The sequence below is a fragment of the Lissotriton helveticus genome, chromosome 3_1, assembly GCF_964261635.1.
Source record: "Lissotriton helveticus chromosome 3_1, aLisHel1.1, whole genome shotgun sequence".
Classification (NCBI taxonomy): domain Eukaryota; kingdom Metazoa; phylum Chordata; class Amphibia; order Caudata; family Salamandridae; genus Lissotriton; species Lissotriton helveticus.
In genome coordinates this window covers 984,060,076-984,087,511 of record NC_136061.1, presented here as the reverse complement: position 1 = coordinate 984,087,511, position 27,436 = coordinate 984,060,076, and the positions used below count along the sequence as shown (strand labels likewise).

Here is a 27,436-nt window from a genome sequence, read left to right as displayed (position 1 = left end):
ATGAAATTCAGACTTCCAAGTGCAAATAGGCTCTTGGTCTCAAAATAATTGAAGACAATTTTGAGGGGATGGTGAGCCAAGAGCTTAGTTGGCAGCTTCACTATTGGCAGTTGCACTCTTTTTGGTACAGCAAATATTGAAATAAGCATTAAACAAAACAACCTATGATCAGATTCCAAACCTAAGAAAATTAATTTGTCTGTACGGTAACAGAGAAAATGGAAACCACAACCCTAGTATATTGCATGGATTAACTAATAGGAAATCATGCACACTATTCATACAATGCAAGTGAACAACATAAAACATTTGAAGCAAATGGAGTTGTTTTGGGTTATTGGTGAATAGTTCGGGCCAATCCTTCCCCTCAGATTACTAATTATGATCGAGGTGAGTATTTGCAAATACACTCAAGTGTTTATGGCTCGCCTGAACTATAAGATGACCTGACAATAGTTGAGTGATATTTTAATATAGAGACAGAACTGTGAGAAACAATAAAACTTGTAAATACTCAAAGATCCAGACAAAAATATTTAAGGTCTTTAATTAGATTTTGCATAAAGAAAAACGACGTCATAATTGACATCAATGAATAGTGTTACAGCAAAATAAAACACGTCACTGTGCAATAAATGAACTCTGTTTGAAAGGAGAAGCACTCCCTGCCTTTATGTTCTAAATTATTAACCAAGCGTGCTGCAGAGGTAAGGTAGCACGTTTGTCCAGAACCGTGCCTGCTCGTGAAACCTTCCTACCTCGAGTTACTGCATACTGTGCAAAAAAATCCAACCTTTAAGTGAATATATGAATGTTTTTTGTTTGCCAAGGGATGCAAAATCTATGACCTTTAAATAATTAATTTAATCTGCTATAATTAAGTGAGCAATAAATTAATTGGCCAGCTACCTGTATTGTCCTACTATATTCTAAAAGTTTCTACATAAATGCCTATTCGGACTGATTCCAACCTGAGAGGCAGGCAAATACTGATTTTTTTACCTAATTTTTTCATTTAGCCACATTATTTACAGCAGTAGCATGTATGCTATTTGTCTATTTGAAAGCAAGGCGCTTTGGGACTGTTTTCATTGGACATTCTGACTTGAGTGGCAGCAGAGATGCAGATTAAAACTTGCACATAAAACTTCGGTTGTGCAAATTGTGAAAATATGGACTATTACGATGATGTATCTCACATGCCAATACAATGTTCCACAAAACTAGATCAAGTCCTCAGCGGTTTCCTTTCATTGTAGTTTTCAGTACAAGCTAAAGTTATAACATTACAGCTCAACAGGAAAGCTGCCAGAGACAATTGGAGCCAAATATATACTCACTGTACATTCATCGAGTTCAAAGAGCTCATGACTCAATGTGTCGAGACTGATGGTTTGGTCGTCAAAATAACAGACAAGTTAAGTGCTCTTGTGTGGACTGTCGGAATTCGAATAGTATACAGAAAAATAGATCGAAAAGTTAGAATGCAAACGTGCGGTTGGTGGTCACGTGATTATCACAATGCAAGATGTTTCCATATTGTCAAATACATATATTTCTTTCTGTTTTTTTGTGTAAAAACCGTGGCATCATGCAACATAGCGGTGCTCAGTGGTGTCTATGATGAGTAAGTTACAATCATTAAAATTTTTGTGACATGAGGCATGGTTTGTGCATCATCGTATTCTCCTAATCTGAGTACAGAGAGATATACATGAAATACATTATCATATTTCTCTTTCTATATGTACCCTTAAACATCATCATTCTTTAGATCATTCAATACAATCTCTATTAAAATCACATATGTACAATGCATAGTGGATCCCTAAAAATTGTTTAAAGAATCAATCGCCCAAGAAGAATTGCATCTCAGGGTCGTAATTGAGCCCGTGTTCCACGCACTGTAAGCGCATGATCCACATGGCTTCCCTTCTTCTCAATGTTAGTTCTCGGTTGCCACCTCTAATATTCAGTGGGACTACATCAATGCCATAGAAGCGTACTTTGATATCATCCTCCATAGGTTGGCATTCAGCAACATGCAAGGCCACTGGATATTTCGGATCCCTTTTCTGAATTGCTCTCATATGTTCGGCCAGTCTATCCTTCAGAGCCCTGATGGTGCTGCCAACATAGAATTTGCCACAATGGCATTCAATAATGTAAACTACGTATTTAGTCAGACATGTGATATTCTGTTTTATTTCGTACGTGGTTTTATCAAAACCTTTAAAAGTTAGAGTTCCATGTTTGCTCCATATGCACATGGAACAAAAGCCACATTTGTAAAAGCCCAAACTCTTGGTGGTAAGCCAATTATGAGCTGTGGTATTTCGAGGAACAGTGGGACTAAGTATGTTCTTAAGTGTGTGGCCCTGCCTGTATGTAATCATTGGTCTGTTCGGAATCCATTCCTTGAGAACAGGATCCGATGTCAGGAGATTCCAATGTCTGTTGAAACTCTTCCTGATCGTATGGTGTAAGGCATTATATTCAGTGATTAGTCTCACTGGTGGTTTGGAGGATGTTGGTTTGGTGTGAGTCATTAAACAATCAGGTCTTCTGGTACTTTTGACTCTTCTCTCAGCTCTTGTGATGGACTCTCTAGGGTAGCCCCTGCGTAAAAATCTATTGTTCATGTTGATGATGCATTGTTCGAATTCAGATTGTTCACTGCAATTACGTCTGGCTCTTAGTAATTCACCATATGGAATGGAGCGTATCTGATGCTGTGGATGAGAACTAGTGGCGTGTAGAATGGAATTACATGCAGTAGGCTTCCTGTATAGTCTGCTGTGTAGTCTGTTGTCCTTGACATAGAATTCTAGGTCTAGGAACTCCATTTTAATGGTGCTGTGTTGCATGGTAAAGCTTATTTCCCATGTGTTTGAGTTTAGATAATCGAAAAAGGATTGAAGTGCTTCTTCGGTACCAGACCATAATAAAAAACAATCGTCTATATACCGACCCCAGTAAACCACAGAGTCGATATATTGTGCTCCCTTGGTGCCCCAGATGTATTCGGCTTCCAATGCTCCCATAAAGAGATTAGCAAAGGAGGGGGAAATCTTTGAGCCCATAGCAACGCCCTTCTTTTGACGGTACCATTTCCGGTCAAAAATAAAGCAATTGTTATTCAAAATGATGTCCATCATGTTCACCAGCATTTTAGTGTGAGCCCACAATGAAGCCGGTCTGTTGGCTAGTAATTTGCTAATAGCTTCCATTCCCAGTTTGGGATTGATGCTAGTGTACAGAGACACCACATCCATAGTTACCAGAGTGGTGCCCTGTTGCCATTCTATATCCGCCATAATGCCCATTATATGTTTAGAGTCCTGTATGTGAGAAGGTAGATTTTTCACAAGAGGACCCAGGAAGAGATCAACATACTCTGCCAGTCTCTCCGTGGGACCTCCTATGCCCGAGACTATCGGTCTGCCCGGGGGAAAAGGGAGGTTTTTGTGAACCTTGGGTAAGGTGTATAACCAAGGAAAAGTGGGTCTAGAGACTTTAAGGTAAAGGTATTCATTGTTGTCCAGAAGACCTGATTGTTTCCAGTTTAGTAAAAGATCATTGATCAAGATTGTTAGGGGACCCATGGGGTTCTGGAACAGTGGTTCATAACAAGAAGCATCACTTAATTGGCTTTGTATCTCGTTGTTATAGTCTGTGAGGTTCATAACTACAATATTGCCCCCTTTGTCTGCCTCTCTGATAATAATGCTAGAGTTGTTACTTAGAGTCGACAATGCTGAGCGTTCCCCTTTGGTCAAGTTATCTTTGTATTTGAATTTCATGTCTAGGTTATTGATGTTAAATCTATTCAAATCCTCCTGAACATGTCTGTGGAAATTGTCTATTGTGTTACCCCCTGGTAGAGTGGGGGTCCATTTCGATTTACATTTAAGACCACTATTTAAGCCATAGTCAGTTTCCACATCTAGTTCTTCTAATAATCTTTCCATGTCGTAGGGACTTTCTTCTACGTCTGTTAAAGAAAGAAGCAAGTGTGTTGTTTGCACGTCTTTAATAGTTAGTGATGCCTTACACCATACGATCAGGAAGAGTTTCAACAGACATTGGAATCTCCTGACATCGGATCCTGTTCTCAAGGAATGGATTCCGAACAGACCAATGATTACATACAGGAAGGGCCACACACTTAAGAACATACTTAGTCCCACTGTTCCTCGAAATATCACAGCTCATAATTGGCTTACCACCAAGAGTTTGGGCTTTTACAAATGTGGCTTTTGTTCCATGTGCATATGGAGCAAACATGGAACTTTAACTTTTAAAGGTTTTGATAAAAACACGTACGAAATAAAACAGAATATCACATGTCTGACTAAATACGTAGTTTACATTATTGAATGCCATTGTGGCAAATTCTATGTTGGCAGCACCATCAGGGCTCTGAAGGATAGACTGGCCGAACATATGAGAGCAATTCAGAAAAGGGATCCGAAATATCCAGTGGCCTTGCATGTTGCTGAATGCCAACCTATGGAGGATGATATCAAAGTACGCTTCTATGGCATTGATGTAGTCCCACTGAATATTAGAGGTGGCAACCGAGAACTAACATTGAGAAGAAGGGAAGCCATGTGGACCATGCGCTTACAGTGCGTGGAACACGGGCTCAATTACGACCCTGAGATGCAATTCTTCTTGGGCGATTGATTCTTTAAACAATTTTTAGGGATCCACTATGCATTGTACATATGTGATTTTAATAGAGATTGTATTGAATGATCTAAAGAATGATGATGTTTAAGGGTACATATAGAAAGAGAAATATGATAATGTATTTCATGTATATCTCTCTGTACTCAGATTAGGAGAATACGATGATGCACAAACCATGCCTCATGTCACAAAAATTTTAATGATTGTAACTTACTCATCATAGACACCACTGAGCACCGCTATGTTGCATGATGCCACGGTTTTTACACAAAAAAACAGAAAGTAATATATGTATTTGACAATATGGAAACATCTTGCATTGTGATAATCACATGACCACCAACCGCACGTTTGCATTCTAACTTTTCGATCTATTTTTCTGTATACTATTCGAATTCGGACAGTCCACACAAGAGCACTTAACTTGTCCGTTATTTTGACGACCAAATCATCAGTCTCGACACATTGAGTCATGAGCTCTTTGAACGATACATGACACATGAGAAAGATATCTCCCAGGAAACCATCTGTTTACAGACTTCCTCGAGATAGACATATCTCTTATGTTGAGGTAATACTAGCATAGACAAGAAAAAATTGGAAAACAGATAATTTCCATCATAGATTCACGGAATTTTCTTTATTATTTTTGTAAATACGATTACAAATAACGCCGTTTTCTCTTTCTCGCTAAACCCTTATTTCAACCTGCGGGTGTAAATACTTATAATGACACACTTAACGAGAACACCACCCAACATGGTGGACCCGTAGTTTCGTTTACGGTCTAGCAGTTTTGTTCGCAATGACTTAAATACACTTCCTGTTTCCGGGTCACGTGTCCGTTCACTGGAAAACGACGACCGGGAAACTTCGGAGGAGGGATAGCACATATCAGGTAAGAACGCTCTCCTCGGCCCCCCGTTTTCCATCTAGTAGATAGAAGTTCGTAATCACGAGCTTTTAATTAGTAAAGAAACAGCTTAGTATTGCTGACTCACTAACTATAATGATCTTTTCTTTAATTCAATTAATAGAACAAATCGCCAGGACTGTGCGATACAACCGTCCAGAGGACGAAAAATGTACTTTTAGTGGATCCCCTCCCGGTTACAGCCTAATACACACACGTATTAAGGTACAGTGTGTTTTTTATCTTACCTTTATTGTGGAACTGGGTTTTTTTTGTCAGTACTTGTTATAGCCCATTAGCACATTGTAGGTACTTATACCATACACTGGTTCTTTATACAGCATACGGAGACCACCTTCAACTCGACGGTCTTACTATTAACAAAGGCATACACACTTGCCTTACAATCTACACAACTTATCGACTCCCAGTGAACACTTGGTAAGCTGTATTCTCGACCCCTTCCTTTCCAATGACAAAAGATTCTCCTTAGAAATTTTCTGCCCTCTTCTTATGCTTTCCTGTTATTCTAATAGATTGACATCTACATGAGTATTTACACTACTAAACCTGCTCACGTGCAGGCTAGCCACAAGGTAGGCTCTCTCTTCCGTTTACCGCTACTTCTGGTGATGTTTACTTTCCTTCTGGATTCTTCTGCATGCACCAGGTCTTTTGCATGCAGTTCACATAACATCATTTGAAATACACTTACTCTGAGACGTTGTTGATATTTAGATATACGTTTTGCTTTTAATGTTTGTTGTGAATACAGCACCTACCACGTCTAGATATGTGGTGGTACATGACCCCATAATATGAAAAAGACATACGATATGTTTTCATGTGAACGTATAAATATAGCTCTAACGCTATTTCTTAAAACAGTCACTTGAGTCACATATAATACCCTCTCACACTCTGGATTCTAAGGGATGAACGGCACGGCATGGGGGTTTGAACAGTCACACACAGTCACAATTTTGACTTGGTAAAGTGCTGTAATAATTTTTTCAATTTTTTCAACGAAATCTATACACATATCGTTTTTTCTGTCATCAGCCCTGAAGAGTCGTTGTGAACTATACCCACACGACGAAACACGTGTTGGCTGATTGTGGACCTATTAAAACGACCCACCTTGAGACACACTTCCAAGATTCTGCATCTGTCCTTTTATGATACTGTTGATGTGTTTGAATTAATCTCTTACCAGTGGCAAACCCTATGTTAATTGTGTGCGAGAGCAACGCTGTGTTTCAGTTCAGTGGGATTCTTTTGAATTTCGCCTTTGAGCGGTTAGGGGCTTCTCCGCTCGCTCTTAACGCACCACACCACCACCAAGTTATCGACACCTTGAGACGTACACACTAGGTAGAGCGCCTCATTCTTACTGAGTTGTGTTGAAAAACCCTCTTCGCTGCATCACTGTACATTCAGGCTTCAATTTATGGTTTTCGTTTACATAAGCAAAACACGAGGGGACCGCATCTGGTCCCCTACAAGAAGCACAGCCGAGTCTGCCATAAATGAATCCAATAAATCAAGTTTTACGTTTTTTCTTCAGTTTTTCCACTTATTATTCCATATATTTCATCTGATTTTTACCGTTTCAATTTATTTTACTCATTTTTCTTTGTTGTTCAAAAAGCACACAGGAGCATTAAATGTTTCCTTATGCCACGATATTTATTAAAAATCGCCCAATGCATTTCGGGGTAGACCTTTCGGCAGGGGCTTCTAAAATGTAAACAAATCAATAAACAATCATTTAATACTTTTGTTACAACTATCGAGTTCCAGCACATTAACCTACTATTGTTTTTTTTAAAAAAGACACCACTAAATTGTGTCATATCATCTATGTGAACCCTCCCTAAAACAGTACCTGTGCGTAACACCCCTTCTTTTCAAACCTAACCCTGTTCAAACCTAACCCTGATAATTAAACAACCCATCCCCTCTCCATGAATGCTTGCTATCGCTATTTTTGCCCAGGAAACAATTACGCTGCAACAATAACAACTAGCTTATCGTGACACAAGTTCCTCTTTAAGATTTATAGCAGCATTTTCCTTATATTCACTTCGTTTTTAATCCCTTTCTAACATCATTACGTTTTCATATGGTGCTACCTGCACGTTCATCCTTCTTGACTAACGCTGCTTCAGCTATTACAAACCTGTGCTAGCACTTATCACGCACTCTGCCCATCAGGTGATTAATCACATGTCTTTGTTCAAGAGCTCAACAGTTTTAACTCTTTCTTCACAGGTTATACCACCGCACTGGAAGTCTCAAGTCACTACATTTCCCAGAATACCTTTCAAGTATATTTACAAACACCCCCATCCCAAATACCCTATTTGGGAACAAACAATTTAAAAAAAGACATGTGTCAACAAAGATACAACAATAATAGCGTCACAGTTTATATTAACTACAAAACAGCTAATCCCGATGGGGTTTGGTGCTGAAAATAATCGCGTTTACTCAGGAAACACAACTCCTGCGTTCGTCCATGTGCTCGTCAGTTACCAATTTGTCCAAAGTTAATCACTGTATTCTACTACTCCATCGTAATCTTGGGTGCACTCACGCCAATTTTGGGCAGAAGTCCGTTTAATAAATCACAATGGTGGCGGAATGCACACCTTTTTTCTCCAAGTTTATGCACCACATTTATTCTATCCATTATATTCAAACCACTGTAGGCGTGCAAACTCGTCTCGCGCTCCACCCATTTGCGCAAGGAAAATAGCAAAACACGAGGGGACCGCATCTGGTCCCCTACAAGAAGCACAGCCGAGTCTGCCATAAATGAACCCAATAAATCAAGTTTTACGTTTTTTCTTCAGTTATTTCACTTATTTTTCCATATATTTCATCCAATTTTTACCGTTTCAATTTACTTTACTCATTTTTCTTTGTTGTTCAAAAAGCACAGAGGAGCATTAAATGTTTCCTTATGCAACGATATTTATAAAAAATCGCCCAATGCATTTCGGGGTAGACCCTTCGTCAGGGGCATCTAAAATGTAAACAAATCAATAAACAATCATTTAATGCTTTTGTTACAACTATCGAGTTCCAGCACATTAACCTACCATTGTTTTTTTTTTAAAAAGACACCACTAAATTGTGTCATATCATCTATGTGAACCCTCCCTAAAACAATACCCGTGCGTAACACCCCTTCTTTTCAAACCTAACCCTGTTAATTAAACAACCCATCCCCTCTCCATGAATACTTGCTATCGCTATTGTTGCCCAGGAAATAATTATCCAACAGCTAACGCTGCAACAATAACAACTAGCTTACCGTGATACAAGTTCCTCTTTAAGATTTATAGCAGCATTTTCCTTATATTCACTTCGTTTTTAATCCCTTTCTAACATCATTACGTTTTCATATGGTGCTGCCTGCACATGTGTTATGCTATTTTCCTTGCACAAATGGGTGGAGCGCGAGACAAGTTTGCACGCCTACAGTGGTTTGAATATAATGGACAGAATAAATGTGGTGCATAAACTTGGAGAAAAAAGGTGTGGATTCCGCCACCATTGTGATTTCGTTTACATAAGGGCAAACTCGATACAGTAGAACATCTGGTAGTGATGAAACTAGAGTGTTTCACAGCAGAATAAACTAAAAAAACTAAGACTGAGAAAGAAGACACAAGAAGGGAAACAGCTGTCGCGCACTGACCAAGGTGCCTGAATGTTGAGCTTTAAAGTACCTCAACGCTAAACCTCACCACCCCTGACATAAGCCGCACAGCACATTTCCCATGCGTCCATCATCCTGTTACCATCTCAGCATACTGCATCTCAATGAGGGGACATCAATTCTTTCCCACACAAATCCTCACTGGCCAATACTTTTTATGTCCAAATTAACATAAAAAACATTTTCGTTTGGAATTAGCGTCGTTTTAGGTTTGGTCCTCTGTTTCGTCATCTTTAGTGTGATGATCACAAATGGTTGTAGGACCGCATACTCATGCCTGGGAGACGTTCTTCTTCAATGTCAGTCCACTTAATTTAAGTCCGATCTCCTTACATCCAGAGTTAATCCTAGCTATCTCCATTGCTAGAGACAATGGCCCTTATAAGGAACTCGAGCTGTCCGCACCTCCCTGGTCGGAGCCATTAATTGGCCACTTGCTGGTTCCCAAGTCTAAGCTTGTCTTTCATCTTTGCAGAATCCTTAGCTGTCTTTCCTGGTGAAGAGGCATTTCTTCCTTGTCATACATGCCGCGGCAACGACCTTAGTGACAACACAGTCTTCCACAGAGACAACAAGATAATTGAGCATCTATGAAAACAGGTCAGCCATTGCTGCACTTCAACTAGTTATTTCTATGCTGCTATTGCTATGTCCTGTCTATATTGTGCACATGTAATGGGCAGTTTCTGTTAAGCATCTGTAAGCAGACAGCTAATGTTGCACACTGTCGTCCATGTCATCTCTCCTCTGTGGAGCAGTGTTGGGTGTGTGTAAGGGTGTGGTGAGTTTGTGTGTAGGTACGTAGTGCAGAGAGCAATGTAAATCTGTATATAGTGGTGGTGGACTGCAAATCTGAGAGTAGAACAGCACAGCTGGTGTTTTCTGGCTGCAGTGTCAGTCTGTGACAGTGCTATATATATTTACCTGGATCAGACAGGATTGTGTCATGTTTGCTTGATGCTCCAGTCTGTGGGGAAGCATTGTGCAACTTTAAGAAGAGTGGTGAAACTTGTGTATCAGTAGTCATTAGTGTTAGGTTTTCTCAATGTACCCTCTCTGACATGACACACTGAATAATCACCATGCCTGTCCAGGTTCAGGTGCCTCCACCTCCTTCGGCCCGTAAGACACTTCGTTTGTCTCTGTGCGGTCAGATCTTCAGCTTGCCAGCCAATCGGCTATTGGGGTGAAGTCGCGAGAAGCGCCCCAAGGTCCATATGGGGAAAATGTTTCTATAAGATGTGTAGCTAATTGCACAGCTTTTGTTGAAGACTCCTGCGATGTTCTCCTAATGGGAAAACAGAAAGAAGTGTTAAGGATCTACTAAATTCCGCGCTTGACTTGCAACCTTTGTGCTCAGAAGGGGGTTGCCACTCAAGATGGACCTCTTCAGAAGATGGAGACGAACCATGAAGTGACCCACTTGAGACTTTAACCAGTAGAAGCAAAGCCAAAATATAATATTTGAGAATTAACTTTAAAGATTTTGATTGGGTACATGTAAAGTGGCGCACTGCTCTGGCTGGGTGCCATATACAGTTGGTGAAGAACGCTTTGCATTTGCTAGGACTATGATGTTCAGTTGATGATGGGTGATGCACCTGAGATCCATTTATCATCTGGTCAAGGGAGAGAGAGGGGTTGGCCTAACGGCTAAGGCGCTCGACCTCGGACCTGGGGATCTGGGTTCGAGTCTCGATAACGACGCCAAAAAAAAACAACCCTGTGATTCTGGGCAAATCACTTAATCTCCCCGTGCCTAAAAATGAAAGTGTGTCCTCATGTAACGTAACTGGTGCTATGTAAAGCGCTCTGATAACTGATTCGGTTCGGTTCTAGTTCGCGCTATATAAAACTCTGCAAAAAAAAAAAAAAGGAAGAAGGTAGTGCATTTGTTAGTGTTTAATAACGGTGTAGTGAAGAGGGGTAGTGAAACTATTGAGTGTGGTGCGGTGTTTGGTTCCGAAAGAGGGTAGTGTGACCTCTACCTGACTAGGTTAAGTGGACTTCAGAGGAGTGTAATATTTGGTCGATTAAGAAGGATAAGGCACCTGCAGTAAGTGTGGTACTTTTACCGGTCTGAGTTTTTAAGGAGACAGCGGAATTATGTAATCCAGCAACTCCACTCAAGCGTCCATACTTTTATTTTTAATAGAATTTCACTATGGCATTTTATAAGGTATGCCGCACTGGCAAAGCGTGATATTTGGTTGATGACGAAAGAAAGAGCAATTATGTCTCCTAATGCCTTCTTTACTCTATTATCTTATAGACCATAAATAGAGAATTTGAGCTACGACTGAGGTAATAGTGTCAAAAAGAGACAGCAATAAACTCTGCTAATAACCCCTCTATAACATGGCTTGATTGTATGTAATGCTGTAGTTTGGCAGTTGGTCGCTGTTTACTGGATAAAGAGTTCATTTTTGAAGGAAACTGAACGCTACGTATACGTACTGTATATGTACCCTATGTGACGTATACCTGTATATACGAATGCCAAAGAGGATTTGCTTCCAAAAAAGTTCAATGAGTGAATGTGATATTACGTTAGAGAAGTTAGTAGCCCACTTGCTATGCATGAGGTGTTTGTTTGAAGAGCAGTGGTGCCCTTGAGAGGGGTGTGCAATTTGATTGTTGACGAGGGATAGCACTCATGCTGAGTGAGATATCAAGTCAGTCAACAGTGGGATCACACTTGTGTGTGTGACAATAGATGAATGTAGGGCACTTGCTGACCATGTTACCTGGCTGTAAGGCACTCGCAATGAGTAAAATTGGATCGGTGAAGAGAGGTAGTTTACTTTTTGTGGACTTTTATAAGATTTATGATTTCTGACGGGCAACAAGAAACCCATTTGCAAAGGTGATTTAACAGGCCCAGGAATTCACCTCTTAATTCAACTGCTACCATAATCAGTATTTTTCCTTAACAAGGCACTAAAGAGCCATCATTAACCCCTTCGCCGCTGGGCTAATTCCCCCGTGGTGCCGAGGGGTGCGCGCAGCGCCACGGTGCTTGTGACGAGCTCAGCTCGTCATGCTGCACGGTGGCGCTGTGCTCATGACGAGCTGAGCTCGTCATGACCACGCCCGTATTTCAGAACATTCAGCACAGCGAGGGAATTAGCCCCGCGTGTGAATGCCGCACGTGTCATGACAAGCTCAGCTCGTCATCAGCACAGCGCAACCGCGCCTCATGACGAGCTGAGCTCGTCATGAGCACGGGAGGGGTTAAAGGGACTGATCAAACAGTCAGTCTCAAAACCCAAGCAAACATCATGAAACAAAGGAACAACCTAGACCTACCTACTGCTGGTGACTGTTAGCGATGCACAACTGGGAAAGAGGAAAATGCTACTTACCAGTATGCCTCTGTTCTTGGCATGTAGGGCTGCAGAGCCACACACTAGTGCATAGATCGCCATCTGGTGGTGGGGACGGATGATTACACTTTGTTGTTGTCTTGGAAGAGTCTTTGTTTGGTAGATGACTCCTCCTGTAGAGCGTAGTGCGCATGGGCATCGACTCCATCGTCAGATTGTTTTTCGCCATTGGGGAAATGAGGGAGTTGTACGAGTACAGAAAAAGATGTCCATGTCTTGTGTATCTAACTAAGATATTACTGGAACACATATAGGGTGGGATTGTGTAGCTCTGCAGCCTTACATGCCAAGATCAGATGCATACTGGTAAGTAGCATTTTCCGTTCGAGGTATATGGGCTGCAGACCACACACTAGTGCATAGATTGCATAGCAGTTTTCTCCCTTAGCGGCGACCACCAGTATCTGTTGTAGTAGTTTGAAATACTGTTTTGAGTACAGCTTGGCCCACAGTAGCTTGTTGTTTTGCCTGAACAGTAGTGTTTTGTAAATGTGTGCGGTGTAGACCATGTAGCTGCTTTACAGATATCATCTAGGGGTATATTTCCTAGAAATGCCACAGATGCCCCTAATTTACGGGTGGAATGAGCCCTAGGGGGAATGGATAGAGTGCGTTTTGCTTTTTGGTAACAAATTTGAATGCATTTAACAATCCACCTTGCAATTCCAGCTTTTGAGATGGGATTACCTTTATGTGGAGGAGAAAAGGACTCAAACAATTGTTTTGTTTTACGAAATGGTTTTGTCCTATCAATGTAGTAAAGGAGCGCTCTTTTTACATCTAATGTATGTAAAGCTCTTTCCGCAACTGTTTGTGGTTGAGAAAAGAATACTGGCAACTCAATAGATTGATTGAGGTGGAACGGTGAAATGACTTTTGGAAGGAATTTTGGGTTTGTTTTAAGAACCACTTTGTTGTGATGGAGTTGTATGAATGGTTCTTGAATTGTTAATGCCTGTATCTCACTTACTCTTCTGAGTGAGGTAATAGCAACCAAAAAAGCAACTTTCCATGTAAGGAACTGTAATTCACACTTATGCAAGGGTTCAAATGGAGGACCCATAAGTCTAGTGAGAACAATATTTAAATTCCATACAGGAGAGGGTGGTATCCTGGGAGGAATTATTCTTTTGAGTCCTTCCATAAATGCTTAGATGTCAGGTACTCTAAATAACGATGGATGTCTGTTTTGAAGGTAAGCTGCTATAGCAGCAAGATGTAATCTGATTGAGGAGTACGCTAAACTACATCTTTGTAGATGAAGCAGGTAACATGTGATGTTTTGTATAGAAACATCTAGTGAGTTAATGTTGTTATTTGTGCAATACACAACACATCTTTTCCACTTGGCTGCATAGCATGCTCTAGTGGTGGGGTGTCTAGCTTCCTTTATAACATTCATGCAATCAGGCGGAAGATAGAGGTATCCAAATTCTAAGACCCCAGGAGCCAAATCGCTAGGTTGAGCTGCATTGGGCCCAGATGCATGATCTCTCCATGGTTCTGTGTCAGTAGATGTGGAGAGAGGTTTAATTTTTGATGCGGCACTACTGAGAGTTCTGTAGTGTGGTGTACCACGTTGTCTTGCCCATGTTGGTGCTATGAAAATCAATGTGAGGGAATGTTGCTGTAGATTGCGTACCACTAATGGAAATAGTGGGAGAGTTGGGAAAGCGTATGCACATTTGTTTGACCAACTCATCCATATCGCATTGCCTTTGGACAAGGGGTGTGAATATCTGGCGGAGAAGCTTGGGCATTTGGAGTTGCGATGTGTGGCGAACAGATTTATCTCTGGTTGGCCCAACTCGTGAAAGAAAGGTTGAAGAACTTGAGGATGAAGTTCCAACTCGTGTATCTGTTGTCTTTGACGACTTAACAGATCTGCAACTTGATTGTGAACTCCTGGTAGATGTTCTGCTAACGGAAAGATTTTTTGAGGAATGGCCCACCTCCCTATGTTCTGTGCCAGCCAGAAGAGCTGTAAGGAGTGTGTTCCTCCCTGGTTTTCGATGTAATACATGGCTGTCATATTGTCGGTACGGACTAATACAGCCTTGCCTGATAGATAATGCTGAAACGATTTTAGAGCTAGAAAAAGTACTAGCAACTCTAGATGATTTATGTGGAGTAGCTTTTGTTGCAGTGTCCATGTGCCCTGTACTGTGTGTGTTCTTTCAAATGTGCTCCCCATCCTGTAAGAGATGCGTCTGTGGTTAGCACCACTTGTGGAACATGCACTATGAACGGCCAGCCCTTGGAAAGGTTTTTGGTGTTCCGCCACTGCAGAGAGCGATGTGTCCGGTCGTCCACCACCACTAGATCTGTTATTTGTTGTTGAGCCCGATTCCATTGACTTGCTAAGCACTCTTGCAGGGGGCGCATTTGGAGTCTTGCATGTGGCACTATGAAGATGCCATCATTCCAATTAATTGCATGAACACTCGAGCTGGTAGTGAGGGTTGTGGCTGGAATCTTTGTATTAGAGCTTGCATGCTTTATATCCTTGCTGGATTGGGGGATGCAATTGCTTTGGAGGTATCTATTGTGGCACCCAGACACTGTTGAGACAGGGATGGTTGGAGATGTGACTTTTTTTGATTTATTGTGAATCCTAGCTTGTGAAGCAGGCAGATGATCTGATGCGTGTGCTGCATATACTGGTGGTATGACTTGGATTTTATTAGCCAGTCGTCTAGGTATGGGAAGACATGAATGTTGTCCCTTCTTAAGTGTGTTGCTACTACTGCTAGACACTTTTGAAAACTCGAGGTGCTGCAGTTACTCCGAAAGGGAGTACTTTGAACTGGTAATGTTGACCGTCTAATATGAACCGAAGGTACTTTCTGTGAGCTTGATGGATGGGAATGTGGAAGTAGGCGTCCTTGAAATCTAATGTGGCAAGGAAGTCGCCTTGTTTTAAAAGAGGCAGAACCTGCTGTAATGTGACCATATGAAAGTGGTTGGACTGTATGTAAAGGTTTAGGGGCCTCAGGTCTAGTATATGTCTGAGGGAACCGTCCATTTTGGGGATGAGAAAGTATAGGGAGTAAACTGTGTTTTGATGGTGTTTTGGGACTGGTTCTATTGCATTATTTTGCAGTAGAGATGCAACCTCTTGTTGTAGGAGAGTGAGATGCTCCTGTGACATGGGACGCTGTCTGGGTGGTATTGGATGAGTGGAAGTGAGCTCCAGGCAATAACCTGACTGAACTATTTGTCTTACCCACCTGTCGGTGGTGATGGAGTTCCAGACAGGTAGGAACTGTTGTAATCTCCTCCCAACAGGAGTGGAATGGTCTGGGGAGATGGGAGGGAAGTCACTGTTTGGGAGTGGAGGCATTGCGGTTGTTGTTGCCTTTGCCTCTACCTTTATTGTTGTTACCTCTATATCCTCCTCTGTAAAAACCTCTACTGGGCAAGGTTTGGGTGGGCGCTTTATAAGAAGAGGTGTTGTCTGTTTGAAAACCTTTAGAGGCGCCCCTGTAAGAGGAGCCACGAAAGGACGCTCGGTGGGTCTGAGTTTGTAAGGCTCCCATGGATTTTGCCGTGTCCGTACCTTTTTTCATTTTCTCTAGTGCATTATCAACTGTAGGACCAAAAAGATGTTGCTGGTCAAAAGGTTGATTTAGGATACTGGCTTATACTTCTGGCTTGAAGCCATAGATGCATAACCAGGCATGTCTACGTAACAGTACTCCTGTATTTATTGCTCTAGAGGCTGTGTCGGCTGCATCTAACGCACAGCGGATTGAGGTATTGGTAATGACCTTGCCTTCATGTATCAAGTCAGAAGCCCAGGCTTTATATTCTTCTGGCAAATGTTGCATGAGTGTCTCTAGCTCATCATAATGAGCTTGATCATAACTTGCTAACAAAGCTTGAGTGTTAGCAATTCTCCAGACATTGGCTGCTTGTGAGATGGTGTGTTTCCCTGAGGCATCTAAAAGCTTGGACTCTTTATCAGAGGGTGAAGCATCCCTGTTGTTTGCGAGTTAGCTCTTTTCCTCGCATTTGAGACTACTAATGAGTCTAATGGCAGCTGATCCTTGATGTATGCTTTGTCAGTTGGAGCCGCTTTATACTTTTTTTCTAGTCTGGGGTTGATTACCCTGGCTCTGACGGGGTCTTTGAATACCTCTGGTGAATGTCTTACCACTCCATTAAGTATTGGTAATGTGGTTATGGTTTTGTGTGATGACAGCAATGTATCCATAAGAAAGTCTTCTTCCACTGGATCTGTATGTAAATCCACCCCATGAAAAGTGGCTGCTCTATGAATAAGCTGCGTAAACCCCATAGTGTAATCTGGAGGAGATGGTCTAGAAGGGTATGCATCATCTTGTGGCAGATCTGGTGCATCTGGCGCGTTATAATCTTCCCAGGGGTCATCTGATGGCCTACGGATATTGTCTGGGTCATCTGTGTCATCTATGTGCTGCTCACTTTTTACCCCCTGTGAATAAATCTCTTCATCATCATCATCGTCATCTGGTATAGAACTATGCGTGGTGGATGGTGAGTGCGCTGGGGAAATGTCAAGTGGTATCTCTGGCAATGGTGAAGGAATTCTTATGGGGAAAGTTTGAGCATGTTTTTTGAGAGGAACTGGAGGTGGCTTGGGAGAGTCCATTTTCCGCTTTTCAGGCACTGTAATTATATGTCCAGTCTTTGGATGAATTTGAATAGTCTTTTGTTTTGGATCTGGGCGGAAAAGCTCTTCTGTGTAACTATCCTTTTTCGGCGCCGACTTGTCTTGCTTGGGACCGAATTGTTTGGAAGGTCTTACAGTGTCTATTGCAGTCTTTGGAGCAGATCTTGGTTTCAGATCCGAAGACTTGGTGTCGGGTTTCATTTTCGGATCGGAGCTTTTCGGATCCGGAATTATTGGTCCTGAAACCCGTTTGGGATCGTCGACCTTTGGGGCCGTAGTGCGTTTCGGTGCCAAGATGGGCTTCGGAACGACTTTTTTCGGAACAGGAGTTGTCTTCGGTTCGATAGGCTTGGGAACTGCCTTCGGTGCTGAGCTTGTTTTCGGCTCGACCGGTTTCGGTACTGAGGGCTGCTTCGGTGGCGAAGGTAATTTTGGTTTTAGGACATATTGCTTGTCGGAATCGACAGACTGACTCGTGCCCGAGTCGACTGGAGGCTTTTTTGGGTTCTTCGCTGCCGAGCCAGAAAGCGGGGCATCTGAAGGTTTTGGTCGGTGTGCACCTGGACCCTGAGGTGGAACCGAAGCCTGTCCCGGTATGGGGGTGTGAACAGGGTCGACGCTTGTACTCACGACCTGTTGACCAGCTGGAAGAAGATCGCCGTCTTCTGATTGTCCTTCGGCTCCAGAAGTTGAATCATCTGCTTCAGAAATGATGTCGTCCTGCTGTTGTTCTTCGGACTCTAGATCGATTGGAGCCTCATCTATGATGAGGGCTGGTGTCGATGAAGAGGACTGCGCCATGACTCTTCGAGCTCGATGGTCTGTGATGGTTTTCTTCGACCGGAACGAAGCGCAGGCCTCGCAATCTCGACTCTCGTGATCTGGGGACATGCACAGATTGCAAACCTCATGTAAGTCAGTGTGGGGGAATTTGTGTCCACACTGAGGGCACTTCTTGAAGGGTGTTCTTTCCATGAGCCAAAGGGCCAATGGCGCAGTTGGGCACGAAGGCCCCGACGAACGCTGGAATCGAGAAGCATAAGCCGTTCTTCGATGCGGGTAACTGGAATCACGATCAAAGACGATACCGATGGTATGATGTAGGACTGGAAGTCGAAAGGAGATCGGTAACGGGACCGAACGATAAACACATCCGAGCCTGATGGCGGAAAAAACCAATCTGAAGATGGAGTCAATGCCCATGCGCACTACAGGAGGAGTCATCTACCAAACAAAGACTCTTCCAAGACAACAACAAAGTGTAATCAACCGGTCCCACCACCAGATGGCGATCTATGCACTATTGTTTGGCCTGCAACCCATATGCCTCGAACACACTATTTCTTCTCTGCACTGGAGGGACCCCTACTGAAGGGAATTCATGAGGATGACAACACGTTTCAAGTTCCAGTCTATAACTAACCAATTTTCTAAATTGGCAAGACCTTCTGCCTCACCTACAAGCTGTAACAATGAACGAGCCTTCCAAATGATTATGCACAGCAAGATGGCCCAACAAGGTATCTCGAGTGTCACTTTGTCTTACCTGCGGCCAGTCTCCATTGCTTTGCTGTCTGTCAATCAAAACTCGGATGCCTTTTTCAAGAACTGCAACATCTGGAAACCTGTCCAGGAACATGTGGCAAGATTTAGAGATAAGCAGGGACACTGAAAGACACCCAAAGAAACAAGCAAGGAAGACATGCAAAACGACAGAACGCAGACCATCATAGGTACAAACAGGAAGGTAAATGCTACAGAGAGCAACATAAACAACAAAACAGAGAGATACACAGACACACTCAAGGACAAAGAGTATATATATATATATATATATATATATATATATATATATATATATATATATATATATATATATATATATATATATATATATATATATATATATATATAACACAGACACAAGTATGTCACAGTAAACCGTTTCATACAGCACTACAAAGCCCATGTCTTATAGGTACTTTCTCTAATTGCTAGCTGCCGAGGACAGGAAGAAGGCAGAGGAACGTTTCAGCTATCCTAAAAGAACAAGTTCAGCGTTCCACATTTTAGCCAGGAGGTTCCACCCCTTTTCCTGAATCTGCCAGTGAGATGATGGCTTATTGTAGCCATCTCTCAGAGGGAGAGAAAGAACAGCGCTCATTGTGAGGAGTGGTAACCCTGCGCAGTGCCACTGATGTATCTGCGCACTGAAATCAATTGTTTGGCGATCAAGGCATGTAAGGAGCTTCTACAGAGAGTGAGCCAGCAGACCTGTGCTTTTACTCTGAACGCAAATTCTGAACAATACAGAGATCAGCTCTATTGCCAAGCCAATAAATAACGGGCTGTTATAGTAAGCAATCACTCACGTTCGCAAGTACCAAACCCATCCCCTAATTTTACTAACAAGCGTAAATATCCTTATTCTTAATGTGCTCTGTGCCATAAAATTCATCCACTTTCACATTTAAGGAGATACAGAGGCCATATACATTTCCACAAGAAAGTCTGTTGATGTTATTTTACTAGTTTCCTTCATGTGAGCAACAGCAATTCTTATTAAAAATACTTACAATAACTGGGAGCTCAATGGAATAGTTACGTCTGAAGTGGTGGCTCTAGTTGGTTTAATGTGCGTTTATATTCACCCTCTAAATCTCATTGCGTGTATGAAAGGTGGTTTATTAGTAGAGGGAAATGAAGGACAACTAGGAATTTTCGATCAATATTCCTAAAAGTGCATGTCAATATTTATAGGGTCAAATATACCAGAGAAAGCACAGTCTACAAAAACAAATGTAACAAATAAAAAATACAACTAAAATCATCTCAATTTCAGACACAAAATGACAATTTATTTATGTATCTTCATTTCATTAGAATCTTATGGCTACTCTTGACGATGTACTACCTAGGAAGGTGAGCAAAAACAGAAGGACTTCTACCTCTACACTCTGGCTCTCTGCTTCACTTCATGCTGAGAAACAAAAGTGCAAACCCCTAGAGAGGAAATGGCAAACAACTTCTTGGAGGAAGATAAACTCAGGTATAAAAGCGCTCTCAAGCAGTTCAGAAAATATATATTAAAAAAAGCTAAAGCTTCTCTATTCACCAAACAAATCAACGAGGCAGAGAAAGTACCTTGCAAAATATTGAAAATGGTTAATTCCTTGAGAAAACCTTTAGTACAAATTCAATCTGCACCTGCTTCAAAGGAATTTGTAGATGATTTACAAGTTTTTTTACAGCAAGTTGGTTAATATTTACACCAAAGACACAAGGCTGGTCACACCTCTGCCTACCTCCTACACATCAAACTGTCCAATGTTCTCTTTTGAAAAGATTAGGGGACTCAGAGACCCTGATCCTAAAAGCTCATTCTGGCTGGTTGCTGGACCTGTGCCCGCCTCACATTCTCAAAAGGTCTTCTCATTCGTTGAATCCACAGATTAGTGCTCTTTTTAACCTCTCCTTGAATCAGGTTCAGTGCCCACATGTTGGAAGGAGGTGCTCATCCTTTCACTTTTAAAGAAAAAACTGACCTGGATCCCTCATGCGATGCCAGACACAGACCAATCTCACTTCTTCCCACTTGTGGGAAGATGCTGGAATCTGCCGTTAATTACCAGATTATGAATTTTATTGAGTTGAACAATGTGCTACATCCCTCGCAATCTGGGATTAGATCCAAATTTAGCACACAGATGGCATTCCTAGAAGTGACTCGGTTTACCAAAACCTGCCTTGGCTTGGGCACAAATACCATTGTAATTCCGTTAGACTTATAGGTGGCTTTCGACACTGTGTCACATGACATTCTCCTGCAAAACTGGAAAAAACAGGAATCAGCGAAACCATGTGGAAATTGATTAAATCCTTTCTCTCCAACCGCAAGCAAGCAGTCTATCTCCCTCCATTTACATATGGTTTTCAAGAGGGCATCTACCGTGTTTCACAAGAATCAGCCTTAAGCCCGAGTCTATTTAATATCTATCTGGCTCCACTTGCAGCTATTGTTCAAGAGTGGGGTTTCAATGTGGTGTTCTACGCCGATGATACCTAGTTGATGTCTGCCTATAAACGCCTTGACGCCTCAGTCTCAGCCAACTTTCAGGCTTGCCTATCTGCAGTCGCAGGTTGGATGCAAAAAAGCTGTCTTTGCTTAAACTTTTTAGTTGTAGGAAGCACAGGAGGTAACCCATAAACCACGTTGGGATGGGTGTATTATGTAAACAAAAACAGGTCCCAACAGGTATTATTTGAAAGATTGTTTCAATAGGAGTATGCCACAGGCATTACTGAGAACAGAACACAAGGAGTCAGAGGTTTGAAAAAAGGGTGGTATTATTCACCAAGGGTAAGGGGTAATGCATTTACAGTTAAGACAGCACTGTAAAGATTAGATCTTGTGACAACCCAGTGGCACTTGGTGCAAGGTGCTATATACAGTTTTAAGTGAAGTGAGAAGTGCAAGTGCTTTTAAAAACAGCATAAGTGGCGCATACATGAAAATATGTACATCATTTTAAAGCTTCAATTACAGAACAAGTTACAATCACTTGGAAAATAGTTATTTTCTGGTAAGAGCTTTAAATGCGATATGCGTCATATGATTCAGGCTGTGTGGTCGACGGCGTTTCGATCCCCGTGAGTTGGGATCGTCATCAGGACGGGGTTGTCGATGGGTACAGTGCTGTGGACAAAGGAGGGGAGTCATGAGCAGGGGCAAAAAGGCGGGCAGGGAGGGGTAGGTGAGGGGTGGGGGAATTGGTATTCGGACTGAATCGTATTTAGGTCTATCGTGAGAAAAGGGAACGTGGCTGTTGTGGTGGCCAGAAAGGGAAGGAGAGTGCTACTTGGGGGTGACTAGTGTGGAATGGTTGGCCCGGCGAGGAGGAGACCTTTCAGTGGAATGGTGATCCACATATAAGGAAATACACTTACAAGGAGCCAGATGGTATGGCGAGGCTGGCGGCACTCGGCTGTTAATAGCGTCAATTGCTGGTGGGAAAATACCAACGTTAGTATTGAACCGCAGGGGTATAACAGGATAGAAAGGGAAGGTCTGACGGTGCGATTACCTGGTCGCGGTGCGTCCTAGGACTGCTCACAAAGTTGGGCAGCGTCTGGAAAAGGAGAGAGAGCGCGCATGCGGTCAGTTAGGTTGTAGCTCCGTGATCGAGCAGGCGCTGACTACTGCGTGCGATCTGGGTGTGCAGTCTCTAGGAGAGGCTCTTACCTGAAGACATGAATAGCACAGATGGCAAAGCTCATCTGGCGTGGCTGGTCGGCAATGAATGCGGGAGCAGACCGCGCATTCCCCGTGTCCTGGATTATGTCCATCCCGCAGCGCGAGGGGGGCGGGGTGCGGGCGCAGGCCAGGGCCGGGGTTTTGGAAGGTGGGGGATGTGTCGCGAGGCCATTGGTGTGAATGCGAGAAGGGGGCGGGAATGGGAAGGGCCGGGGAGGAGAGGTAGGGCGTGGGTTTTGGTTCCTATGGAAACCCAATTAAACAGGAAGGAAAAAACAATATCAGAAAGCCGTAAGGGCGGGCGGTCGCGCTAGGGGAGGTGTCAGCAGAGTTGTGCGACCAATAGGAGGCATGTGTAATAGTTACACACCTCTGATGACGCTAAGGACATCGAAGGCCAAAACGTCAATGTCACAATACAGTAAACATGAATCATTACAATAATTATCGCGTTGCAGTAAAGTTGAGCATGTTTTTAACAGGAAAACGGGGGGTTTTTTGGTGTAAAACCGGGCGGTTAATTTACAGAAATGTATTAAGGCTTGGGAAGTAATTAGAGCCAGTTTAGGGTCCTGGTCTGGACGAAAGATCATAATCCAATTGTGCTTTGGGTGAAAAGGAAGTCATTACATTAAATACCGCAATGCGATAGGATGAGAGCGGATAACCATTAAGCATATTTTAAGCATATTTTAACATGAAAAAGGGATTTTGGTGTGAAACCGGGTGGTTACTTTACAGAATGTATTAAAGGCTTTGGAGGTACATTGAGCCAGTTAGGGTCCTGGTCTGGACAAAGGATCATTAAAAAATATATAGTAGTACAGTAGTAATACGTGAATCGCAATGCACGGGAGGTCAGAGGGAATTAGGTGGTGATGGTACTAGTCCATTCATCAAGAGTGTTAAGCCCGTGGTTTACTGAGTCAACTCTGGCGATCCATTTACACTCAGCTCTGTTGAGCAGGGCAGTCATGTTGCCACCTCTGAGGGGTAGGGTAAGTTTCTCAATGACCTGCCATCTTAGGTCCGTGTCCGTATGAGAGTGCTCAATGAAGTGTGAGACCAGGGGTGCTGTGAGTACCTTGCAATTGATTCTGCTTTTATGTTGTATGATCCGCTGTTTCACCATTTGCGTTGTCTGACCAATGTAGATCAAATCACACGGGCATCGGATAGCATAGATCACGTTTTGAGTTTTGCAATTGGTTTGATGAGTAAGCTGGTGTGTTTGTCCCATGAATTTGAATTCTTTAGTGTTTATTGTCAATTCGCATACACTACAGGACTGGCATTTGAAATGTCCAATGACAGGGGGCATGCCCCACGCTGCTGTGATGGTGTTTCTCTCAGTACTGGTGGTCGGCCAGGTGATGGCACGAACGAGGTGGTTAGCGATGTTACTTCCTCTCTGATAAGGCCCTACAAAACAATTATTTCTTGTACAAGAACACGTTCTACCTGCAAATCAAGGGAGTAGCAATGGGGGCTTGCTTTGCTCCGAATTTTGCCATTCTATATGTACATGCCCTTGAAAAGTCATTGTTCCTTAACCAAATCAACCCGTACCGACCCCAAATCCATCTGTGGCGTCGGTACATCGATGACATTCTCTTAATCTGGAATGGCACAGCCAACTCCCTACAGCCGTGCGTTGATTGGTTAAACTCGTCCCAGGAACACCTCAAATTCACATATGAAACAAAACCTAATGACCTACACTTCCTGGATGTCACGATACATGCGGAGGAAGGCAAAATTGGAACTGTACTCTATCGCAAGCCAACTGAACGGAACACGTTGCTGCACTACTCGAGCAACCACCCCAGAGGCCTCCGCGATGGCCTCCCTTTTGGCCAATTCCTCCGCATCCGGAGGAATTGCAAGTGGCGGAAGGACTACTTCAGGGAGGCGGATATCCTAGTCTCCAAACTGATCAACAGAGGCTACCCACGACGTCTGGTGAAACAAGCCAAAAAACGGGCATGGTATAACCACCGGGAGGACTTACTAATGCCGAACCAAAACAAACAAACTTTGAAAAGGATCCCCTTTGTCTCAGTCTTCAGTCCGGATAGCAACAGAGTTGCCAAAATTATTAAAAAGAACTGGACTGTGCTACGATCGGAAGAACAATTCAACGCACCTCCCTTGTTCTCTTATCAGAGAGGAAGTAACATCGCTAACCACCTCGTTCGTGCCATCACCTGGCCGACCACCAGTACTGAGAGAAACACCATCACAGCAGCGTGGGGCATGCCCCCTGTCATTGGACATTTCAAATGCCAGTCCTGTAGTGTATGCGAATTGACAATAAACACTAAAGAATTCAAATTCATGGGACAAACACACCAGCTTACTCATCAAACCAATTGCAAAACTCAAAACGTGATCTATGCTATCCGATGCCCGTGTGATTTGATCTACATTGGTCAGACAACGCAAATGGTGAAACAGCGGATCATACAACATAAAAGCAGAATCAATTGCAAGGTACTCACAGCACCCCTGGTCTCACACTTCATTGAGCACTCTCATACGGACACGGACCTAAGATGGCAGGTCATTGAGAAACTTACCCTACCCCTCAGAGGTGGCAACATGACTGCCCTGCTCAACAGAGCTGAGTGTAAATGGATCGCCAGAGTTGACTCAGTAAACCACGGGCTTAACACTCTTGATGAATGGACTAGTACCATCACCACCTAATTCCCTCTGACCTCCCGTGCATTGCGATTCACGTATTACTACTGTACTACTATATATTTTTAAATGATCCTTTGTCCAGACCAGGACCCTAACTGGCTCAATGTACCTCCAAAGCCTTTAATACATTCTGTAAAGTAACCACCCGGTTTCACACCAAAATCCCTTTTTCATGTTAAAATATGCTTAAAATATGCTTAATGGTTATCCGCTCTCATCCTATCGCATTGCGGTATTTAATGTAATGACTTCCTTTTCACCCAAAGCACAATTGGATTATGATCTTTCGTCCAGACCAGGACCCTAAACTGGCTCTAATTACTTCCCAAGCCTTAATACATTTCTGTAAATTAACCGCCCGGTTTTACACCAAAAAACCCCCCGTTTTCCTGTTAAAAACATGCTCAACTTTACTGCAACGCGATAATTATTGTAATGATTCATGTTTACTGTATTGTGACATTGACGTTTTGGCCTTCGATGTCCTTAGCGTCATCAGAGGTGTGTAACTATTACACATGCCTCCTATTGGTCGCACAACTCTGCTGACACCTCCCCTAGCGCGACCGCCCGCCCTTACGGCTTTCTGATATTGTTTTTTCCTTCCTGTTTAATTGGGTTTCCATAGGAACCAAAACCCACGCCCTACCTCTCCTCCCCGGCCCTTCCCATTCCCGCCCCCTTCTCGCATTCACACCAATGGCCTCGCGACACATCCCCCACCTTCCAAAACCCCGCCCCTGGCCTGCGCCCGCACCCCGCCCCCCTCGCGCTGCGGGATGGACATAATCCAGGACACGGGGAATGCGCGGTCTGCTCCCGCATTCATTGCCGACCAGCCACGCCAGATGAGCTTTGCCATCTGTGCTATTCATGTCTTCAGGTAAGAGCCTCTCCTAGAGACTGCACACCCAGATCGCACGCAGTAGTCAGCGCCTGCTCGATCACGGAGCTACAACCTAACTGACCGCATGCGCGCTCTCTCTCCTTTTCCAGACGCTGCCCAACTTTGTGAGCAGTCCTAGGACGCACCGCGACCAGGTAATCGCACCGTCAGACCTTCCCTTTCTATCCTGTTATACCCCTGCGGTTCAATACTAACGTTGGTATTTTCCCACCAGCAATTGACGCTATTAACAGCCGAGTGCCGCCAGCCTCGCCATACCATCTGGCTCCTTGTAAGTGTATTTCCTTATATGTGGATCACCATTCCACTGAAAGGTCTCCTCCTCGCCGGGCCAACCATTCCACACTAGTCACCCCCAAGTAGCACTCTCCTTCCCTTTCTGGCCACCACAACAGCCACGTTCCCTTTTCTCACGATAGACCTAAATACGATTCAGTCCGAATACCAATTCCCCCACCCCTCACCTACCCCTCCCTGCCCGCCTTTTTGCCCCTGCTCATGACTCCCCTCCTTTGTCCACAGCACTGTACCCATCGACAACCCCGTCCTGATGACGATCCCAACTCACGGGGATCGAAACGCCGTCGACCACACAGCCTGAATCATATGACGCATATCGCATTTAAAGCTCTTACCAGAAAATAACTATTTTCCAAGTGATTGTAACTTGTTCTGTAATTGAAGCTTTAAAATGATGTACATATTTTCATGTATGCGCCACTTATGCTGTTTTTAAAAGCACTTGCACTTCTCACTTCACTTAAAACTGTATATAGCACCTTGCACCAAGTGCCACTGGGTTGTCACAAGATCTAATCTTTACAGTGCTGTCTTAACTGTAAATGCATTACCCCTTACCCTTGGTGAATAATACCACCCTTTTTTCAAACCTCTGACTCCTTGTGTTCTGTTCTCAGTAATGCCTGTGGCATACTCCTATTGAAACAATCTTTCAAATAATACCTGTTGGGACCTGTTTTTGCTTAAACTTTGACACATTTAAAAATCCTGATGTTTGGTTCTTCATTTATACCAGATTTTGTGGCCTTCTGAAATGTGACTCCCATGGTATACTATACCTCAGTGAAAAACGTGGGGTCAGGCTAGACAATGCCCTCCATTTTAAGCCTTTTGTTACTGCTACCACCAGAGTCTGTTTTTCTGTACAGAAAACTCTTGAGAAAACTCTCA

The 27,436-nt window shown here is 43.0% G+C and overlaps 1 protein-coding gene across 5 annotated transcripts in view; it reads right to left on the bottom strand.

The window, feature by feature from the left end:
* Nucleotides 1-521: 521 nt before the first annotated feature.
* Nucleotides 522-27,436, bottom strand: part of LOC144823165 (lanosterol synthase-like) — a 171,868-nt gene continuing 144,953 nt past the window's right edge. Inside the window, exons 21-24 of one of the 5 annotated variants that reach the window (XM_078681444.1) lie at nucleotides 18,925-19,003; nucleotides 9,093-10,626; nucleotides 7,038-8,342; nucleotides 522-1,339 (exon numbers count right to left, since the gene is read on the bottom strand). In XM_078681444.1, coding sequence (XP_078537570.1) covers nucleotides 10,489-10,626; nucleotides 18,925-19,003 — 217 coding nt within the window. In that variant the 3' untranslated portion in view covers nucleotides 522-1,339; nucleotides 7,038-8,342; nucleotides 9,093-10,488. Of the gene's footprint in view, nucleotides 1,340-7,037; nucleotides 10,627-18,924; nucleotides 19,004-27,436 lie in introns of those variants that run through there. The other 4 variants (XM_078681441.1, XM_078681442.1, XM_078681443.1 and 1 more) reach the window with 4 other exon arrangements.